The sequence below is a fragment of the Cuculus canorus genome, chromosome 3 (assembly GCF_017976375.1).
Source record: "Cuculus canorus isolate bCucCan1 chromosome 3, bCucCan1.pri, whole genome shotgun sequence".
In the NCBI taxonomy this organism is placed as follows: Eukaryota; Metazoa; Chordata; class Aves; order Cuculiformes; family Cuculidae; genus Cuculus; species Cuculus canorus.
In genome coordinates this window covers 121,248,476-121,269,682 of record NC_071403.1, presented here as the reverse complement: position 1 = coordinate 121,269,682, position 21,207 = coordinate 121,248,476, and the positions used below count along the sequence as shown (strand labels likewise).

The following is a 21,207-nucleotide window of genomic DNA, read 5'->3' as shown; positions in this document are numbered from 1 at the left end:
TAACATATTTTATCTGCAAACCTTGTAAGAGTCAAGACAAATTTTGACTAGCAATTTGATTCTCAAACACAAATGATAATCAAACACTAATTTGCTTCTTTGTCCATGAGAAAGTTTACAAACTGGGCTGTTTAAAATCATCTAAGAAATCTGGTCTCTGACTTGTTTTCATTGTCTCGTCTAAAGAAAATTCAAAAAAACAATTCTTAAAACTGAAAAAATGATGGTTTTTTTTTCAAATTTTAATTAATAATTTTCATTGTTAATTAAATTATTTATTTATCAATTAGTATAAATTTTATTTTATAATTTATTATTATTTATATTTATTATCTTATTTATTTATATTTATATTTATATAATTTATTTATTTTATAATTTATTTATAAATTAATATAAATTATTTCTAAATTAATAATTTTCATATTTTTAAATATTCTACAGCTTTATTTTCTAGCAACTAAAAATATCCTGTTTTCTTATGAAGAAGTATAATTACTTTGTCTTTGAGTACAAGTTCATAGTGAGAACTTATGCACTATGAGTACTTCATTCTCTGTGAAAAAGGAATAAGTACCTTTTCGGCCTGATAAAAGATTTTTCTTTGGCCTATCGTATCCTATATGAAGAGAGAGATGATTATCCATAAGATGAAAAATTCTTTACCTTTTAAAACAAAGCCAGAACTTGAAGCAATTATTGACTACAGGAGACACAACTGACTGCCACTACGCCCTTTGCTATGCGCAGCAAACCAGGCTGTGTGAGATTTCCTTCTAGGTTGTTTCCTTTCTAAAATACATACAAGACAGTGGTTACATGAGCTGGTTTGTATTACAGACTGAAAAAAAACAGCTAAGCCAGCGTCTCACAAACAGAAATAGCCTGGGAAATAGAAATCACTATACTGGCCCATGCTGTTTCCCTCCCATAGTGGGTGTGACAGTGTGTCCGTCCGTCTCTCTGTTTCTTTTTTTTCGCTCTATCTCCCAGATCCACTGAATTAGGCAGCTTTGCTGAAGGCAAGCGTCCTTTATCAGGCTCGCACAGCCTTCTGCTCTCCTGCAATGCCTTCAGCCCCTGACACCAACATGAGGTTCAAGTTCTCCCTCCTGGCCCTTCTTCTGGAAGTGATCATCATTGTATTATTTGGGATATTTGTGGAATATGACATCACTAATGACTCCATAGACTCATACCCACGTAAGTGTTGCTGTCTAAGACTTATAGAAGTTAGAATGTCTTTAAACTAATCCTAAGCAAGATTTCTGAATGACTTATGAGACCTACCAATATAGGTAGAAGAGAAAAGCATGTTTTGGAGCAAATAAACTCCTTCTGACATGTGAAAGCAGCAGGCTTCAACGGCTAATTTAAGTTAATTAATGTTGAAATTAGTATTCTGGGAGGGAAGAGTCTCGAAAATAGTTCTAGAGTTTTACATAGCAGTCTAAAGCTTGGAGAACTATGAAGTGCTTTGAACAAACCTAGCATTTTCTGGAGGTGAATGGTAGTGCTTCTTGCCAGAACTTCTATCCTGATGATTATATCAAATAATGAAAACAAACAGAACATTTCGCTACTCTCATCCAGTTCTCAAAAGGCTGTCTTAGGAGAACATGACATTGGTCAGTACGTTGAACGCATGCTTGCAGAAAGTGGACTCCACGAAGGGCACAAGGTGGATAACAAGCTGAAAGCCTCCTGCCTTTCAAAACAGTGGCTCTGTTGCGGACAGTAATAGTTCAGCCTGCAAATATTTCTGTTGATTTGTTGTTCTGCAAATGCTCGATGAAATTTGAGGAGAAAACTTTTGTCCTGAGAAGTAGTTGCTGACTTCTCCCACTCCTCATGCAAAGATCAGAGTCTTGTAAATAAATAGAAACACAGGTCTGCAGAGGAGCATCCCGTGTCTTGCTGGCAGCAATGAGCGCTAATTGCTGTTCTGGGTTAATCTGTTGCTGGGGCTCTGATGTCTTAACGACTTGTAGCCCTGCTTGCAGACCTCCTAATGATAAGCACAACGGTACAGAACTCCTTGTCTGGGTGTAATATCCATGTAATTGTGAATGTAACCCTCTTTCTGTCTCATTCCACCTGGGCTGTCAGTGGCTGTCACAGGGGAATGCAGTCTCGGGGGCACTTCACTTCATGGTAGCCCTGTGCTGTGTATTCTCACACAGCAACGTCCAGTTGAGAGAACAGTGAATTTATGGTGTTAATCAGCTCCAGATGCCCATCAGCTGATGAACCTCAGGGGGTAATTACTCACATTTGTGTTAATTCCACTGAGATGCTGCAATGTTCCCAAGAGACAATAAATTAAGCTATGCCAGAGCCTGTTCTCTTTCTGAGACACAGCTTGGTCATGTCCTCAACATAACAAGAGTATGGAATTTCTGGAATGGGTCCAGAGAAGGCTACAAGGATGATTCGAGGGCTGGAGGACCTCCCCTATGAGGACAGGCTGAGAGAGTTGGGGTTATTCAGCCTGGAGAAGAGAAGGCTCCGGGGAGACCTTAAGAGTGACCTTCCAGTACCTGAAGAGGCTACAGGAAAGGTGAGGAGGGGCTGTTCACAAAGGCTTGGAGTGACAGGACAAGCAGAATGGCTTTGAACCGGAGAGGGGCAGATTTAGACTAGACATAAGGAGGAAATTCTTCACAATGAGGGTGGTGAGTCCCTGGCCCAGGCTGCCCAGGGAAGCTGTGGCTGCCCCATCCCTGGAGGGGTTCCAGACCAGGTTGGATGGGGCTTGGAGCAGCCTGGGCCAGGGGGAGGTGTCCCTGCCCATGGCAGGGGACTTGGAATTACATATTCTCTAAGTCCCTTCCAACTCAAACCTTTCTATGATTCTGTGATTCTGTCCTTGATCTTGAACTATCCCAGTTCCTAAATTAGGTGACCTTATCTAGATGGTATATTGGGAATGAACTTTGCTCCACCCTCACCCAGAAGGTGACAGTTGGCCTACACATAAACTATGTCAGAGACTACACTAATAATTTGAAAGCACGGGTAATCCTACTCTGGCATTGTTATTTTATTACCATAGGTATTGCCTAAAATGCATGTCCACCTGCCTCTTCTCTGCCTTTACTCCAAAACAACGTGTCAACAACAAATATAGCCACAAACCAGCAGTGTTTTGGGCATCTTTGTACAATTCAGTAAACCAGAAGGATGCTATCTAGGACATGGGTCCTTCAGATGCCAATTAACGTCTGTCTAACCCAAAAGAACAGAGGAAAATACCTTGTGCAGTCTGGATATCGTACTTACTGGCTCTGCTACTAAATTGACCTGCATTGTCTTGGAGTCCCCCTTTCCAAGGAAGATAAAGAACAATGCGTGGGATCCTTGTGCTCGTGCCAGCAGCTTAAAAGTGTTTAATGGTCCCTTACAGTGATGTTGCGCATTTCTCAGTAAACACTGAGACTTCTGGATGGAGATAGGCTGGGCCGCATGCAGCAATGCAGGTACTGGGCTCCCTGTTGAGCTCCTGGTATAGGCTGTTCTCACACTTCAAACCCTTTCTCAGCCCTTGTTTGGAGCCCTGTTTTGTTTTGGTTTGTTTTAATTTAATATCTCCATTTTAAAAAGGTGTCAGAGAAAGAGTAAGGGCATCATCAACATCACAGACGAAAAGATTCTTCTCCCCAGAAGCTTAGGCTACAATATAGGCTTTGAGGTATAATCTATCCAGTCAGGGGTCACCTATAGCTATTTCTTCCTTAATAGCAGCATCTAATACATGTGGGAGACCTTGCCTGTGGTCTCGCATGCCTTTCTGCATAGCAGTGCGTGACTGCGTGATACCTGCACACCCTCTTCCAGCTGTTGGCACTACTGAACCTCTACCAGGCTGCTGGCATGGTTTCGGCTCATGTAAACCCACATCTTGTCCTCTTCCTGGGTATGGCTTTTAGGCACTGTGTAGATAAGAGGCAACTAACAGCAGACATGCAGGTGGGAGCAGTGTTTTGGGAGAAAGGACCATACCCATGTGAATCAAGCTGTCCCTTTGCTCTTTGGCCAGGCTATTCTGTTTCCCAGGAGAAATAAACATAAGCAAACACTGCAGGTGTAACATTGGAAATTTAGATGCTGACTTAGGATTAGATTAATCTCATTCACAATAAACAAGTGGAATAAAAGCAGGATCTCCTAATACCTGTATTTTCCCTTTTATTGCTACTTCCTCTCAAAGTTCTTTGTCTACAAAATGCACACAAGAGCGCAGTTTGCCCGAAGACCTGGCAGAAAGCTCGTGTTACTGCTATACAGATGTATTAGGGCCTATCCTGGGCCAAGACTTCCCCTCAGTTCAAAAAATGATGAGCTCAAATTGCCTCCCATGATATCCTCAGGGATGTTAACCCATTTGTACCTCATAGGATTTGTTGTTTGATCCAGCAGCCAATTTATATTCTCAGAAGTGTGGTGCAGGACCTGCTTTTATATGCCTTAAATACCTCAGCGCTGTGAACCCAAGGTGTTTGGGGACTTTTGGATCAAAGACAGGTGAAAATAATAATTGACAATTACCAATGTTTTGCACTTAGATGAGGTATCCTAAGCTGAGATCATTCCCAAAGCATTGTATCTATTTAGGGTGGATCTGAATACAGGTACGGGGCATGGGATGGGCAACTTCAGGCCAGCCGTGCCACCAGAAAGGGAGGACAAGGGCTTGTGATGGTTTTGCAAAAGCTCCTAGAGGATTTTTATCCTATATATAATGTCCAGTGATTGATCTGTGGCTTGAAGCTTAGGTAAACCTACATGCCATGCTTGGTTTTCAGGGTTTTACAGTAGCCCAGGCTGCCCAGGGAAGCTGTGGCTGCCCCATCCCTGGAGGGTTCCAGGCCAGGTTGGATGGGGCTTGGAGCCCCTGATCCAGTGGGAGGGGTCCCTGCCCATGGCAGGGGGTGGAATTGGATGATCTTTGAGGTCCCTTCCAAGCCAAACTATTCTATGATTCTATGGTTTTCCTGTCTCACAGAACAGGAGTATGATGTGTTGTTAAAAAATATGTTTTGTTAACACAAATAGTGACTGAAAGAGTTCATTTCAAACTATGCTGTTTTCTCCATAATGTGAAATCGTTCCTGACCTACTCTTCTATAAAAGAATGCCTAAGCAGTAGTTTAAAGCACAAGGTCTAGGCTAGAACGGTTGAGCCCCACTCAGTTCAGGAAATTTGTCCTCAACATCCATGAGTTAACCTAGTTTTAACCAGGATTTTTAATCTTTTGTGCAAATAAATCCAGACAGCTTTAAAACATCAACCAGCTGCTTCTTTCTAATCTTCAGGGCTGGGGTAAAATTTCTCAAACCACCTTTCAAAGGAGAAACCTTATTGATGGTCACTGAGAATTAAACCCCTCAGTCATCAAAGCGCCTTTGAAACCTGTTCTTTGCTCACGGGTAGGGTCAGGTTACTTAAACAGTAAAACATCTTTTTTTTAATCCGGACATGATTTACTGAGATGTTGCACACATGAATGGGATTGTTTGGTGAGAACAATTGACTTGCTTTGTCCGCAATGATTTAACCAGAGGATTGCAAACAAGGTCAAGTACTAAGCTGAAACAAACTATAATCTCCTCTGGGAGACTGGAAAATCTTTCTTACCTGGAGCTGACTACCTTGAATGGACAAACAAAAACTTTATAGGAAAGCCCATGGCGTAGGGGGATTAAATAATAAAAAGAGCAGAAATAGAACTTTTTCAAATGCACCCTTCATATTGTGCATGAAACTGGAGTGTGATACGAACTGAAAACTATCCAAGTCATATATGACTCTGGCTTGTCATGCTAAGAGTTTATTTAATACATTGCTATTTTCTTCTGATGAAGTCCAACAGGAAGGCTATTTTGTAGGCATGTCTGTGCACTTTCTATGGATTTGCCCTCTAGTTCTGTATTTTTTTGGTAACAACAAGCTTTTAATAAAGTAGTTTTACAACAGTCAGACAAAGAACCGGGGCCACAACTCAAATGCGAAGGTGCCGATCCCACAGGTCACTGGGTGAATGGTCACCAGTAGAAAATTATTTCAAAAAGGGGAGGAAAAGCTTTGTTCAGCATTCAGTTTCCACTTCTCAAAAAAAAGTGGGAGAAAAATCTACAGTCAAGCCTTTTTGTTTGAGAACATCTTTCTCATGTGACCTCCAAACATATTTTTGTCCCACTTTAAAGTAAAAGTTGGTGGTATCTATACCTGAGGGCATCACGATGATGCTTAGAGGAAGGCTAGGAAACCTATCTGCTCTCAGTCCCACCAGCACTAACCACTAATACATGTTTTCCAAGACATTTGGAGAAGAGTTTCTCTAGGTGAGCTGTCAGCCACCACAGCCAACTCAGGCACGAAGCCACCGCTCTGCATTCCTGTTGCACAAGGTGCTGGGAGGGGGCACAGACATACGTACCTACTGGTCGTACTTTAATATCCTTTTCCTAAAGACCCTTACTGCTCCTTCTGACACAGAGATATGGGCAAATTAAGCTATATTTTGGGTTCTGGATCCAATAAGCCGCTAAAGGCTTTGCTGCTGGTAGGATCAGGAAGGTTGTGTGAGCGCGGCTTGCATTGTCCCCAGCTGTATCTTTTACATCTCTTGCCAGGTCCTCTGGGGCAAGGGAGTATGGTTAGCAGTTACCAAGGCAGTTATTTTCACACAGCATTGTGATACAAAATATGCAAGTAGATCTAGAATCATACAAGAGTTTAGGTTAGAAGGGACCTTAAAGATCATCTAGTTCCAATCTCCCTGCCGTGGGCAGGGACACCTCCCACTGGCTGCTCCAAGCCCCATCCAACCTGGCCTTGTACACCTGCAGGGATGGGGCAGCCACAGCTCCCCTGGGATGCCCTGGCCCAGTTTTCCAAGAGAAGTTGTGGGTCCCCATCCCTGGAAGTGTCCAAGGCCAGGTTGGATGGGGCTTGGAGCAGCCTGGGCCAGTGGGAGGTGTCCCTGCCCATGGCACGGGTGGCACTGGATGGGCTTTGAGGTCCCTTCCAACCCAAACCATTCCGTGATTCTACGCAGACTGCGGGGTACTCAAAAATCCCATCAATGGCTGTTATTGAAGTCAGGAAATATGTGTGAAAACGTCTGACCTTAAGAGGAAGCCCAAGGGTTGGGGATGGCTGCCAACACCCTGCATTTCTACACTATTTCTTAGATGCGTGTAGCCCACTGTAAAGGGTTTTAGCACAGGCAGGTGTGTCAGGGCTGGTCAGGGCTGGAATTTATTAGGAATCTCTGGGAACTTATTATACTTCTGGGCCCTCTTTTGGCAAAACTTGGTAACGCATACAGGAAACTGTGGGAATGCTGGAAGCACAGAACTGGGAACCGTGAATTCCATACAAATCTTATATTATCTAGGGCAAAGTATAAAGTTTTTTCCTGCGTATTTACACATAAGAGGCAATGAAATAGAAATGGCAAGAAATAGTCTCTCTAAATTGAGGTTCTTAAAAACAATAAAAGCAGAGAAACTTTTAATTACAGGACTCCAATCTTTTTGGTGTAGAGTTCATTAAACCACAGAAAACACTTCAGAGTAACAAAACATTTTGTGATAAACTTAGCTTGTATTAAAAGGCCTGAAAAGGGATCTTTTTTTTTAAGGAAAAAAAAAAAAAAGAATAAGAACTACTAACAAAATTAATACTTGAAAAAAAACCCCATATTTGAAGGAGGCTAAGTATCTTCTGCTTAGCAATATTATTTTGCTAGTTTAGACATTTCCTTAAATGGCTTTTTCTTTCACCCAGGTAAAGAAATCAATCTCTTGTATAGTAATTTTTAGGGATCTCAACCATGCCTTTGCACTGAGACAATCAGCACTCAACCAAACAAAGCCCATGTGTAATTTTTGAGTTAGGCAGAACACACTGGATCTATATTTGAAGGGGAAGAGAACTTCTCTGTAACGACATGAAGCTGTGATATTCCAGGAAGCTTCACAGTCAGGGGACACTCCCAGACACATTCAGTTTGCCACAGACATCTAGAGTTCTTTCCATTATGATATAGCAAGGAATACAATTAATAACCAGGTCTTGCATTTTCTAGACACTCAATCTTCAATTAGTAGCTCATGAAGAGGGGAAGGATGGATCACATCGATAACATGAGTTTGGAAATCTTTTCTATTAAACCCTCAGCTGGCCGTAGCCTTCTCCCCTTCGTAGTCATGTTTCATAGTTACGACACAGACACTGCTTCCCTTCAGTCTTTCAGGATGTCCATGTGATGATATTCATTGGAATCGGTTTCCTGATGACCTTTCTGAAGAAATATGGATTCAGCAGTGTTGGTATGAACATGCTCATTGCTGCCTTCGGTCTCCAGTGGGGAACCCTGATGCAAGGATTTTGGCACATGCAAGAAGGGAAAATTCGCATTCATATTGAAAGGTACATGTGAATTACAGACACTGATGTTTCTACCTATTAAGATATCAGCAGAAGCCATAAATGACAGCGTCTATGGGATGAGACATCTAAGTTCACTGAAATTTGATTGAGCCTTACTGTTCACCTCTAAACAATGATCTGCCCTTTGCCTCTAAAGGAGCAACACCTGGTGCGCTGGGCCAAGGGAACCAAAGGGGCTACTGGTCATGTGGAAGGACTATGTCGAATCTCTAGAGCTGTGGAAGCTGGAAGATGTAGAGTGGCCTTCCAGTACTGAAGGGGCTACAGGAAAGCTGAGGGTGGAGGCGGAATTTTCACAAGGGCATGGAGTGATAGGATGAAGGGGAATGGCTTTAAATTGGAAGGGGGGGAAGATTTAGATATCAGGAAGAAAATCTTCACAATGAGGGTGGTGAGGCACTGGCACAGGTTGCCCAGGGAAGTTGTGGATGTCCCATCCCTGGAGGTGTTCAAAGCCAGATTGGATGCACAGTAGTACAGCACCTCCTGCATCCAGCAGGCGTGAAACAGTTTGTCCTTCCATGACACGTGGGGACACAGAAGAAGGTCTGGAGCAGTGTGTATACCCACTCATGAGATCTTCTACTTAGAGTTATAGAATGATTTCAGTTGGAAGGGACCTCAAAGCCCATCCAGTTCCAATGCCCCCGCCATGGGCAGGGACACCTCCCACTGGATCAGGCTGCTCAAAGCCTCATCCAACCTGACCTTGAACACCTCCAAGGATGGAGCAGACACCACTTCTGTCTCTTCTCCCAAGTAACAGGTGATGGGACAAGAGGACATGGCCTGAGCTGCACCAGGGCAGGTTCAGATTGGACATCAGGAAACATTTAATCACCAAAAGGGTTCTCAGGCCCTGGCAGAGGCTGCCCAGGGAGGCGGTGGAGTCCCCATCCCTGGAGGGGTTTAAAAGCCGGGCAGGTGAGGCGCTCAGGGGTCTGGTTTAGTAGTGGGCAGGGACAGCTGGACTCTATCTCAAAGGTCGTTTCCAACCAAGTATTCTATGATTCTATGAAATTAGTTAAACCATCTGACCAAACCTAAGAGCTCCCTGTCATCTTTGGAGTTCAGGTGACAGAGCTGGAAACATCCCTGCACATCAGCAATATACATCCCATCTGACTTTTTACTATCAGTTGAAACAGCTGAGCACATAAATGGTATATGCAGGGGGGAACTTTCCTATGTGTTTTCTACTTTTTTTTACCTTTTGGGGCAAGATCCCCACAAAACGCAGGTGGAAAGGTTTGAATTAATTTTCATCCACAAAGATCCTGAAGTTAAAGCTCTATCATTTTAATGATATGACAGGTTTGACATTACACCCTTATTTGAGGTCTCTTTAAACTGATTTTCTTTTTTGTATGTGTTTTTGTTTTACCTTGCTTTGTTTTTTCTTTGTTTACAGCATGATAAATGCAGACTTCAGTACAGTAACTGCTTTAATTTCCTTTGGAGCAGTCCTGGGGAAAACAAGTCCTGTTCAGATGCTGATCTTGACAGTTCTGGAGATCACAATCTTTGCCTGCAACGAACATCTAGTTCTAGAAATATTTCAGGTACAATTATTTAGCAATAATTATTTTCTGTTTATAATAAACGTTTTCAGTCCTTAGAACTTCTAGTTTAAATATTCTGGGTTCTAGTTTCTATCACAGAAAATAAACCATTTCAGTCATACAGACTTGTCCTCCATCACACCCTCATCTTTATGCAGTATAAATTTCGTGGCATTATTTTGGGTCCTCATTACAGGCCACAGATCTTGGAGCCTCAATGACCATCCATGCGTTTGGAGCTTATTTTGGTTTGGCCGTAACGCTTGTCTTGTATCGTCCTGGTTTGAAAAACAAACATGAAAACGAAGAATCGACCTACCATTCAGACCTCTTTGCCATGGTTGGTAAGTGAAGCAACAGTGAGCTTAGATCAGGCGTTGGTCCTCACGTTTTTAATGACTGCCTATTCTTACACTACATCTGTTTTCTTAGATATACTCTCCTAGAGTATATTCCTTTTTGTCTGATGTGTGCACAATGTTTTCGCCTTAGTTTAAAAACGGAAAGATCAAATTAAAGAGATATTTTCACTGTGCATAAGTACCCCTTTTTTGGGGTAAATCACCCATTATAAGCAGCATTTCCATAGCATTTGGCCATAATTAAAAATACTGAGCTGTGCTGTGTCCCACTAATGAATGTTTTAGGAACTATACATAGACCTGTTCATAAGATCTACACATATATCAAATTACCAGCTAAAATTATAGTTACAACGATAGATGCTAAATGATTTGCATGTGAACTGCCTCAATAATGCAGCCCAATCTGGTGTGGTCTTTACAGTGGCGATGACCTCTGGCAACAAATGGGGTATAAGAAGGGGTTATAGTGTGTTGAAGCCTTCCAGTAATATTTGACGCGTTATGTATCAACATCTCAGCTGCCAGCGTCAAAAGATTCTGCATAATCTATTACTTCTTTCAGCATTTTGGCTATTTCATATTTCTTACCAATCACTTTACTCATTTCTTGTCGCTAGTCCTGTTGTATCGGATCTGTCACATTGAAACACCCTTTGTGACTGAATAGTCTTTGTTTCGTTTTGTCTTCTATTCAACCAGGTACCCTGATCCTTTGGGTCTTCTGGCCCAGTTTCAACTCTGCCATCGCACCTGCAGCACCTGAACAGATTAAAGCAGCTGCCAACACTTACTATTCCTTGGCTGCGTGTACTGTCGTAACGTTTGCCCTCTCCAGTTTGGTGGATCAAAGAGGCAAATTCAGTATGGTAAGAAGCACATCACAACCTCCGTTAAACTGAAGGACTCCTGTATAATAAGGATGGTTAGTCAGATTCCCGGTGTCTGTGAGCTATCTAGAGCCTTTTCTCACACTGCAGGTGAAATTAGAGGTATTATACTTTTAAAAGCTATAATATAGGATTGGGCCTGAAGGCAACCCACCCTCCTTTAGGCATGTGATGTGATTCCACAATAGGATTGTTGCATCTGGAGAATGAAAAGTTCTCAGCCATTATAATGATAGCCCTTCTCCCTCGTTCTCTCATGTCCGCAGAACCTGCTGGACCATAAAGACCTTAGTCCATCATTCAAGTGGACTTCTGGATCTTATTCCAAAGGTGATCCTACAGGAGTTACCGTACTCTGTAGCCAAAGCAGGTCTCTCAAGGAAATGACCTTTTCCCTGGTAATCTCCCAGTGCAGCTGCACAACAGCCAAAGCCAAGCAAAGCTGGGGCTGCCACGCTGCCAATGTTTCACCTCCATGCCTTAAAATTCTGCCCCGTGTTTTCACCCTCTTCTTTCCAGCAGTGTTTATCTGAGCCCAGCATGAGCAGGCAGAGCTCACCGAGCTGCTGTGGTAGGAAGCAGTTCTCAGTGGCTCAGCCTGGCTTCTCCCGAGGCCGGATGAGTTTTAGTGACTTTGTGAAAGCTGGGTTTCATTAAACTAGATTCAGCTACAATCCCTTAGAGCAGGTTAGAACCTGCACCCTGAACACGCAACAGGGAACCCTGTTTTAAATTTCTGTTCATTCTTCATCAGAAAAATTCTACCCAAAGAATCCCATTTTTGGATGCAAGCAAGCCTTAGAAGTTGTTCAGCCCTAGAACAAGGCCGTGTCCCACGTATATCCTCTCCACCGCTGTACGCTCTTTGCAGGTTCTCATTCAAAATGCCACCCTGGCAGGAGGAGTAGCAGTGGGCACCTGCGCTGGTATGCCGATCCAGCCTCTCACTGCCACGTGCATCGGGAGCATTGCTGGAGTCATCTCTGTCCTTGGGTACCACTTCCTGACTGTAAGTATTGAGGATCCACCTTTGCTCTCACTTTCCTTATTGCTTCATTTTCTTTACCAGAACTCCCTTGTTTTGCTAGAACAGGAGTTTAGGAACTGGCTGATAGACTACAGAGAAGCTCTAGATAACTGTTATTTGAAACCAGTGTGATTTAAATATAAGCTGATGAGAACTTCAGTCCAACATCTAGCTAAAAACAGAGGATCTCATAGATATTAGAGTTCATTAAAGTTCTGATTTCTGTCCAAGGAGCTGCCAGAATTTTGTTCCAAGCCCGTGTTTCAGGGAGATGGGTCTCATCACATTTCAGTCTTTCAAAATTTCTAACTAGATTTGTAAAAAAACTTCTGAAGTAGAAAATGGAACTGTTTCACGTCCAACAAGCAGGAACAAATTATTTGGCTAAAACCATCTAAACTGTCATTTCTTGATGAGAGAACATTCTGGAAGAAAGTACTTGGCTACCAGATTCAGAACAGGTGTTCATGTGTTAGTCACCTCTTTCAACCTTTGCTGCAGTGGGTGAAACAACTGGGAACTGTTCCAGGCCAGGTTGGATGGGGCTTGGAGCAGCCTGGTCCTCTGGGAGGTGTCCCTGCCCACGGCAGGGGGTGGAATTGGGTAGGCTTTGATGTCCCTTCCAACCTAAACCATTCCATGATTCTATGACTCTGTCACTGGAATGTCGTGTGTTTTGTACCATTGCATTTATGATGGTAGCTTGGACGTTTGTACCATCATACTACATACTTAGGTTTCTCTGGAAATAAACAAGTGAAGGAAAAGACAGCAGGTTTTATAGCTAAACTTTGCCTACATGAAATGGGTGAAATTGTTTCTTGCACTACTCTCTTTTGCATATCATTCCAGAGATAATGGAAGACTATAAACTCATTATAAACTTCATCATATGTCCCCTCATTTCAGCCTTTGTTGGCATCCAAGCTGAACATTCAAGACACTTGTGGAGTTCATAATTTACATGGTTTACCTGGAATACTGGGAGGTATTGCTGGCATCGTAGTAACTGCAGTAAATGAGGAAGCTCGGTGAGTTGTAGAGAGAAGAGAGAGTGGAGTCTGTTGATTTATGAAGGTCCGTGCTCATTTTTCCACCTTCCTTTGATCTAATTATGACTTTTGTTTCAGAAAAGCCATCTTTGATTTGATGTCAGTCACTGTGTTGATACCCTGTCTTTAACACAGGATTTATCTGCCAAACTTACTCCAAGCAATAAGACCAAGTAAAAATAAATAAATTAGAAATATCATAAAACCCACCAAACAGAACCACGTGAGTGCAGGAGAATCTTTGTTAGCACTCTACAATTACACTGCTGGCAACTCTAAGATTTACATGAAAACTGGCAACTGGGTGTCTTCCACTACTGTGAAAACCTCCAAGAAGGTGAAATGCTGGTCTCTTTTATAAAGGGGAGCATTTCCTAAAGGCTTACAGTACACTAATAAGGTTTTTGAAGAGCTTGTTTTCATCTCTAGTCTAAACTAAATCCAAAATATAATCAATCCCATATGATCTCTGTCTTGTACAGAGCACCAGGAGGATATTATCCTGTGAGCCGTCTTGTCCAGCAGACAGCAAGTACAGTGTCATAAAACCAATTATCAGTGTCACAAAACAATATTTTGATTTCCAACGGTTTCTTTTCCTCTCCTTTTCAGGCGAGGTGGCCAATACTCTCCTGGCAGGCAGGCTGCTGCCCTGGGCACTTCAGTTGGAATTGCACTGGCGGGGGGAGCACTGACAGGTCAGTGTGATGAACGTACAACCAAAATACCTGTGAATTTCAAGGTTTGTCCACAGAGGAGTTGAATATATCAACAATTCCATGTGAATAACACAAAATAGCAAAGTAGAAATAATGTGTGATGGTACGCTGGTAGGTGTCACATGTTCCCATGTGATTGTGGATACTTTCCAAACAAAAATTCAAGCTGAAATAGAAAAATCCAGTCTGAAATCTGGGGAAGGCTTGAGCAATTAAAGAACAAGCTATTACTCTTGTAATAATTACTCTACTTATTGCTTGTAAGAATTGTAATAATTACTCTAATTGCTCTTGTAACAATCATGAAGAAATTTACTTCACCTCTCAGAATGACTGACCTGATGTCCCAGGATGGTTGGGCCTTTCTGTAGACTAGGAAATGAGTCAGAAAAGTTAGATAGCTCCCCAGGGAACATCTCAGGAGCGTTTATTTGGGTATTTTGTCCATTTTTTAACTTCTGATTTTTTTTTTTCCTTTCTGCAGGTGCTATTCTAAAGTTGCCCTTCTTGGGACAGGCATCTGACCACAACTGTTTTGATGACTCTGTTTATTGGGAGGTAAGATACAACCTCCCTTTATTTTCATTATGTTGGAAGATGTACTGCACACTGCAGTTCTGCTCTCCTGGGGTTTGTGGTTTGCACTCAAAAATGCTGCTCTGCCTCAGGCTGTGAATTTCTCACGGCCACCTTCAAGATCTTTTTTGGATTTGCTAGCTAGTCATGCCATTGACATTGGACTAACCTTGAACAAAAAGCATAAATAGAGCCAACAAATTAAGACCTCAGTGTAACTCCTTATTTCTCTTTTAGGTGCTTAGTCTGTCAGGTCTTACCTCTTGTAATTTAGACACATGATGTTTGCACTGTGGCCTAATTGGTGCTGCTTTTCTAGCATTATCTAAAATTTCATACTGAATGAAACTTCAGTATTTGTAGGGACACTCTCCCCTGGACTGAGCAGAAGCTCTTCTGTTTCCTGGTTGTATAATCTGACCCCTGAGGTTATTGTTCAGAAGAAGATTGGCCTTCTGGCACTATTGTTTTATGCATGAAGACACAAACAACCGGGCTAAGAAACAAGGACATTTGAAATGGCTTTGCTGGGCTCCCCTTATGCTCAAGAAGAGATTGCTCTAGATTATTCATTTGAATAATTCCAGATCTGTGTTAAGGTTATATGAATGAAAACCTTGGAAATCTCTATATTCCCCACAAATAGTGAAAGACCTTTCGTGGCCTCCCTCAAATGCAGAGCTCTATACTCTAGAGATGTAGATTTGATCAGTTCAGTCCTACCTGCAGCTCTGAGTTGGATGCCTATAATGAAGTGCAGAGCAGAAACTCAGACATACCTTTCCTCTTGGCTAACGGTATTGTCTGCAGGCTTTCTGCAGCTCCCTTCTTTAGAGGCTGATAACAGATCCTTAATTTGGGCAGCCTGAATTTTATCCATTATGCCAAAATCATGAGACCAGAAGAAATACATTATATAAATTCCTTGTAAATAAAGTGTTGTAAACCCAAAAGGAGGTTTTATTAGTTTTTTTTTAATGAATTAAACTTCAGCACTAACCATGCAACTTGGCTTTGGGTCAGTTTGCAGCCTAAGGGGAAGTTCTGAGCAAAATGATGAGCTATCTCAAGGACAATCAGGTAAAAAAGCACCAGCTTTTAACAGCAGTTTGGCAAGTCATTCACTGTTTGACCTCAGAAAAGTCAAAGCATTCTTTTTCAGCGAGGCCTGAAACAGGTTGTCATATTTAAATGATATTAAAAAAAATAGAAAAAGGAATGTTTGTAAAGTAAAGTGTGGCTGAAGAATTCTCAGCCAGTGTTAACCACATAGCCCTGCTCAATTGAAGGTCCTGCAGTGTCAGTAGAACCCTTCAGAATAAGGTAAGTGAGCTTGGTCAGGAAATGAGAAGAGACCTTGATACTTGACATACAGTTTGCTCTAAATTTCATTGGAAGTGATCACCTTGGTTTTTTAGTGTTAAGGAATTCTTCTGTTAAGAAAACCCTGAATTCACACCTCGGAATTCAGGACTATTGGTTCATGTCAGGCGGGGTCACTGTTAATAAATAAATAGATAACATATACAAACAGAACAGCATTCTCCTGCACTTCAGTCTCTTTTTGTGGTAAAAGGAAGTCTATATCTCATCAACTGAACTCTTCTCTGATTGTCCTGACAGGTTCCAGAAGAGGAGAAACAGCCTGAAAGTCACTCCAACAACTACGATGAGCACAGCAGATTTGAAGCCACCATGTAGAAAAATAATTCATCACTAGCACCTGTCCTAATTATACTCTTTTCAGTTTCTAATGCTAAAAAACAACACCTGTATATTATCCTAACCACACCAGGGTTTCAAGAAGGGGCTGTAGATACCTATACCTTTGTAATATAAAAAAAAGCTTGATTTTAGAATACATAGTCATTTTGCCAAGCTCTGGTGAAACAATTAGATCCTTTCAGTACATTCGTTTATCTCAAATAAGAAGAGAGAAAAAGAGAAGCCACCACAAACTGCTCTATAAAGTTACTTGTATTTTAGCTTTTAGCGTCACTGAGTCAATACAGCCATGGAAACAACCTTTGTGTCTCAAGCCTGTCCAGGATATCACATTTAACCACAAGATTCCCAAGTTACAGTCACATCCTTCAACCGTGTAGGGGTAATCAAGAAGGTGGCAGTGAAGAAATGGATTGATATTTTTTTAATCTGGATACTAACAAGCTTTTCACCAGAACATCCCAGTTTAAGTTTTTAAGAAAATGTTTGGGAAGGAGGAGAAAACGTGCTGTGATTTGAAAGCTAGTTGTGATGGGCAACAAAGCGTTAAAATCATTTTCATCGCAAAGCACAGAATATAGTGATTGATGAGGTATAATAAGTGGCAATGGAGTATCAAAATTCTTTGTTAATATGCTTATTGAAAGAGAGAGGGAAGTAAAATGGTAAAAAATGTCATTATTGGTACAGATTATTTAGACTGTTTCAAGGACACAACAAGATAACTGAGGGGGAGCTATGAAAAACAGGTAACTACACAATACGTCTTACCAAGTCCACCAGTAATAAGTGGCTGGTAGCACCACTAATGTCGATAGATCTAAACCAAACCAAATGCTACCTCCAAGAAAAAGGGAGAGTTTTTAGGACTGGCTGGGAAGCAACTATGTTCAACCCACAGAAGACTCAATGGAGTCCCTCTCCATGTGGTGAGTCACCACCTTTGATGCCACCGCCTCCTAAAACCAAACAAAGCAGAAAGAAGAGAACTGAAGATAAACTGAGGTCAACGAACTCCACCTCAGAAGTGTTGGTAATGGCTGCTCAATTAAGAGAGACAAAAATTGAAGTATCTGAAGGAACTCTATGAGATGACAGCTGGGAGTAGTGTCACGCATCTGTGCTTACCTACATGGGATAATCCATGGAGAGCCAATGGATGGGAGAAAGAAATCTACCAGAAGGATTACAGTGCCTCTGGGCATTATTCGGACATAGAAAGCTGTCACTAACATCTCAGAAGGACAAGCTACGGTAGATGAACTTTCAGACTTCTTATACTGGCATCTTATTTCAAGCCTTATCAGATTTAAGGGAAAAACTCCTCTCAGGTAAAACACCACAGGTGTTTCTGTTTCTGCTGATGTATTTTCCCTTGGAAAACATTAGACGGGCACTAGACAGGGCTGTCCCATGCGGAATGTCAGCTGTGTGCTGCCAGGTAGCTCACATTTCTATCTACAAATGAAAATACATTTGTCAGAACATACATTATTACAGATATGCTTTTTTTTCAGCTGTGCAAGAAGTGACTCTTTTCTACCTTGCTGGCTAGAAGAAATCTTTTAGCCTTTCAAAGCTTTCATACATTCATATTTGTAAAAAAAAAAAAGAGAAAAAAGTCATTCCTGGGAGAAATCTTCGTAGTTTTTCATATTTTCCAAATTAGGAGCATTCTGGAGGTTAGGTCAGCCATCCCTTATCAGATATTTTCCGCATCCAGTCCTAATCAGAAAGCAGATCACTTTACCTGCAAGGATCAAACTGACAGAAGCCATCAGGACTGGTGATTTTCTAAGTGAAAACTTCAAAATGAATGCTTCTACTGCTGTGTCTCTTTTTTTATATTTCTTATTTTTTTGAAAGAGATTAAATAGTGAAAGATCAGATTTTAATTAAATGAAACAAAGGAGTGAACTTTTTATCTTACTATTATTTCCTTATATTAGCATTTATTTCCTAGTTAAACTAACCAAAGATCAAGCTTATTGGCACTTATTCCTTTTCCATAGCAGCAGAAAATGGTCATAACTTTGATTGTTTTACAGATATTCAGTCCTTTCTCTTTCAGAGAAATATCTTTGTATTTCATTACTGAAAGGTAAATTTATTTTAAAGCCATCTAATGAATATTTGTCTTCAATATTTCTTTTAACATTTATTTTTATATTTGTTGCTAATTAAATGCATGAGTTAAATGATCTGATGGTCCATTGTATTTGCTTGATATTTCTTGAGGGCATAAAGTCTTCTTCGCTCACTGGAACAACCCATTAACAAAGTATGTATAGAATTATAGAATCCTAGAATTGTTTGGTTGGAAAAGACCTTTGGGATCACCAAGTCCAACGGTCCCTGTCCACTACTAAACCACCTCTGAGTATTTCACCCGCCCATCTTTTAAACCCCTCCAGGGATGGGGACTCCACCACCTCCCTGGGCAGCCTCTGGCAGGGCCTGAGAACCCTTTCTGGTAAGAAATGTTTCCTGATGTCCAATCTGAACCTGTCCTGGTGCAACTTGAAGCCATTTCCTCTTGTCCCATCACCTGTCACTTGGGAGAAGAGACCAACACCCACCTCTATAACTTCATTTTGGGCAGCTTGAGAGGGCAATAAGGTCTCCCCTCAGTCTGCTTTTTATCAGGGTAAACAACCCCAGGTCATTCAGCCTCTCCTTGTAAGACTTGTTCTCCAGCCCCTTCACCAGTTTCGTTTCTCTTCTCTGGACACGCTCCAGGACCTCAATGTCTTTCTTATAGGATGGGCCCAAAATTGAACAAACCCGTCTTGAACCAGTTGAGTTGTTTCTAAAGTGTTTATCAAGTTTATGATAGTCAAATACTTTACTGCTGTACGATGTTTTGGAGGACAACTTGGCCAGGCTCTGTTTGGAACAGGAGGAAATCCTTGTGGTGATTGGTCATCTCGGTGAACAAGACTTGGTGGAGCTACAGCCCTTCTCGCCTGTCACTCCAGCCTGTGACTGTGTCACCTTGCCTGCCTCCCTTACTGCCTGCCGGCACTGCAGGAACTGGAGGGAATAAGCAGGACTGAGCAGACGGGGGCAATGGGGTGACAGGCGTTGCTTCCTCCTCCCACGGTATTTCAAGCAGTGCCCCCAGTTCCTTTCAATTGTCCTGGACAATCTGGTCCTACATTGAAGGTCCTACATTGTCCTTCCAATAACCTGGAGAATCTGGAACAGGCAGGTAAGTGTTGTGCTTGTTCTGAAACTGCGCAGACCCAACCCCGGGTCCATCTCCTCGGAGACAACTTGGAATCGCTGCTTCCTTTCATGTCTCGTCAGTATCTGATTCACTTTTGTTAACTGTCAGATATTAACTTCCCAGATATGTGTGGAAGGAATGACACTCTTGGTGACTTTTTACCTCCTTTAGGAAAGTGGAGTAAGAGGCAAACTGGCACACAGCTGACATAGACGCTGAACTTTTTCCAGGACACATTCCAGGTAGGTGAAGGGTCCTGATCTTTCCTCCAGAGACCAGAGGGGACAGCAGCAGACTCTGGGCAAGCTGGTACAGGAGTGAGCTTGTTCTAGCTCCTCTTCCAGGCTCCCAGACAGTGGCCCACGATCTTTTTGTCTCGGTCTCTGCATCCCCAGCCCCTGAGGAGCCGATTCCTCTCCTGGGCATTTGGTCACATCACTTGAAAGACTCCAAGACAAGGGGCTCAGCTTGGGCGCCTCACCTCACCTCACACAGCCTTCACGTTCTCACCTCAAGGGCATGCACAATTTAGTTCTCTACACTTCAGCTAGAAAGCTCTTCCAAACTGTTCTGAAGGATATGCTTATCTTCTCTGGTCAGCCTCAACGAAAGCCCTGGGTGGTTTCTTCTCCATGGCTTGTTCTTGTAACATCTCCATCTCTGCTGCTCACTCTCTTAGATTCTATGACACATGAGTCAGACTGTATCTCAGCCCTCTTTCATTAGAAGAGGCCATCTTTTCTCAGTTTTCCCCCTCCGTTTTGGCTCTCCATTCAGAGAACACCATACAAGCTTTTCTCTCCACCTCTCTTCCTGAAATGGTTACAGGTGGATACCAAAGGCAATTGCCACAGCTGAAGATACAGATCCTACTGTACAACTGCCTCTAGGCTGCCCTGGTTGAGCAGCAGCGTTGAACCAGACGACCTCCAGAGTTCCCTTCTAGCCTTAACCATTGCATGAAAATCAGGAAACATGTAAAGTATGGATAATCTGACCAGTTTCAGCTTCTGAGTGTGGAAGTGAAGGTGCCCCTTGTCCTCTATGTCCTCCAAAGGAAGCTGAGGCTATTGGATCATTACAGATCTCACCGTCTGGCCAAATCAGTCTGACTCTACATTTCACTCTGCTGGAACTCCTGCTAGAACAAAGATGTGTGTGCCGGGACAAATTATTCCGCTAGCTCAGAGGAGCTTGGTACCGAGTTCCTCCTCTCTTGAGCAGTCCTGTTCAATGCAGCTTTGCACCACAGGACCCACAGCACATCAAGGCCATAAACCCACATTCTGGTAACTCAAGAGGACACTTCACAACTGTCTCAGATTCTTAGTCAGCTGAACTTCTGCTCTTGTCAAGATGTGGCACCCCTGACATCTTCCATAAAGAGGTAAGAGAAAGCCTGAGCAATCAGTGGAACCTTTTCCTTCTTTTCGCAACTCCTCCCAGTCTCAAAGTTCAAGGAATTGTTTGAGTCACTGTTTCTAAATTGGACTGATGCCCACAGACATCTGTGCCAAAACACATGACTAGTTTAGACGTTACCCATTAAATAATAACCAGGACAGGGTAAAGCGAGTCCCCATGGTGGTGAGTGCCTAGTGGGG

General features: G+C 42.3%; 1 protein-coding gene across 1 annotated transcript; it reads left to right on the top strand.

The window, feature by feature from the left end:
- The first annotated feature begins 986 nt into the window (after positions 1-986).
- RHAG (Rh associated glycoprotein) lies at positions 987-18,924 on the top strand. Its single transcript, XM_009570428.2, has 10 exons — positions 987-1,203; positions 8,257-8,440; positions 9,873-10,023; positions 10,220-10,367; positions 11,088-11,254; positions 12,147-12,284; positions 13,212-13,333; positions 13,967-14,052; positions 14,558-14,631; positions 16,273-18,924. The coding sequence occupies exons 1-10, from the start codon at positions 1,068-1,070 to the stop codon at positions 16,348-16,350; spliced, it is 1,284 nt and encodes a 427-aa protein (XP_009568723.2). The 5' UTR covers positions 987-1,067; the 3' UTR covers positions 16,351-18,924.
- Positions 18,925-21,207: the final 2,283 nt, after the last annotated feature.

Excerpts from the sequence above, each read along its gene's own strand:
- RHAG (XM_009570428.2), top strand. The coding sequence starts at position 1,068 with ATGCCTTCAGCCCCTGACACCAACATGAGGTTCAAGTTCTCCCTCCTG. Across the intron at positions 8,441-9,872 it reads ATTCGCATTCATATTGAAAG|CATGATAAATGCAGACTTCA; the intron begins GTACATGTGAAT and ends CTTTGTTTACAG. Across the intron at positions 10,368-11,087 it reads AGACCTCTTTGCCATGGTTG|GTACCCTGATCCTTTGGGTC; the intron begins GTAAGTGAAGCA and ends CTATTCAACCAG.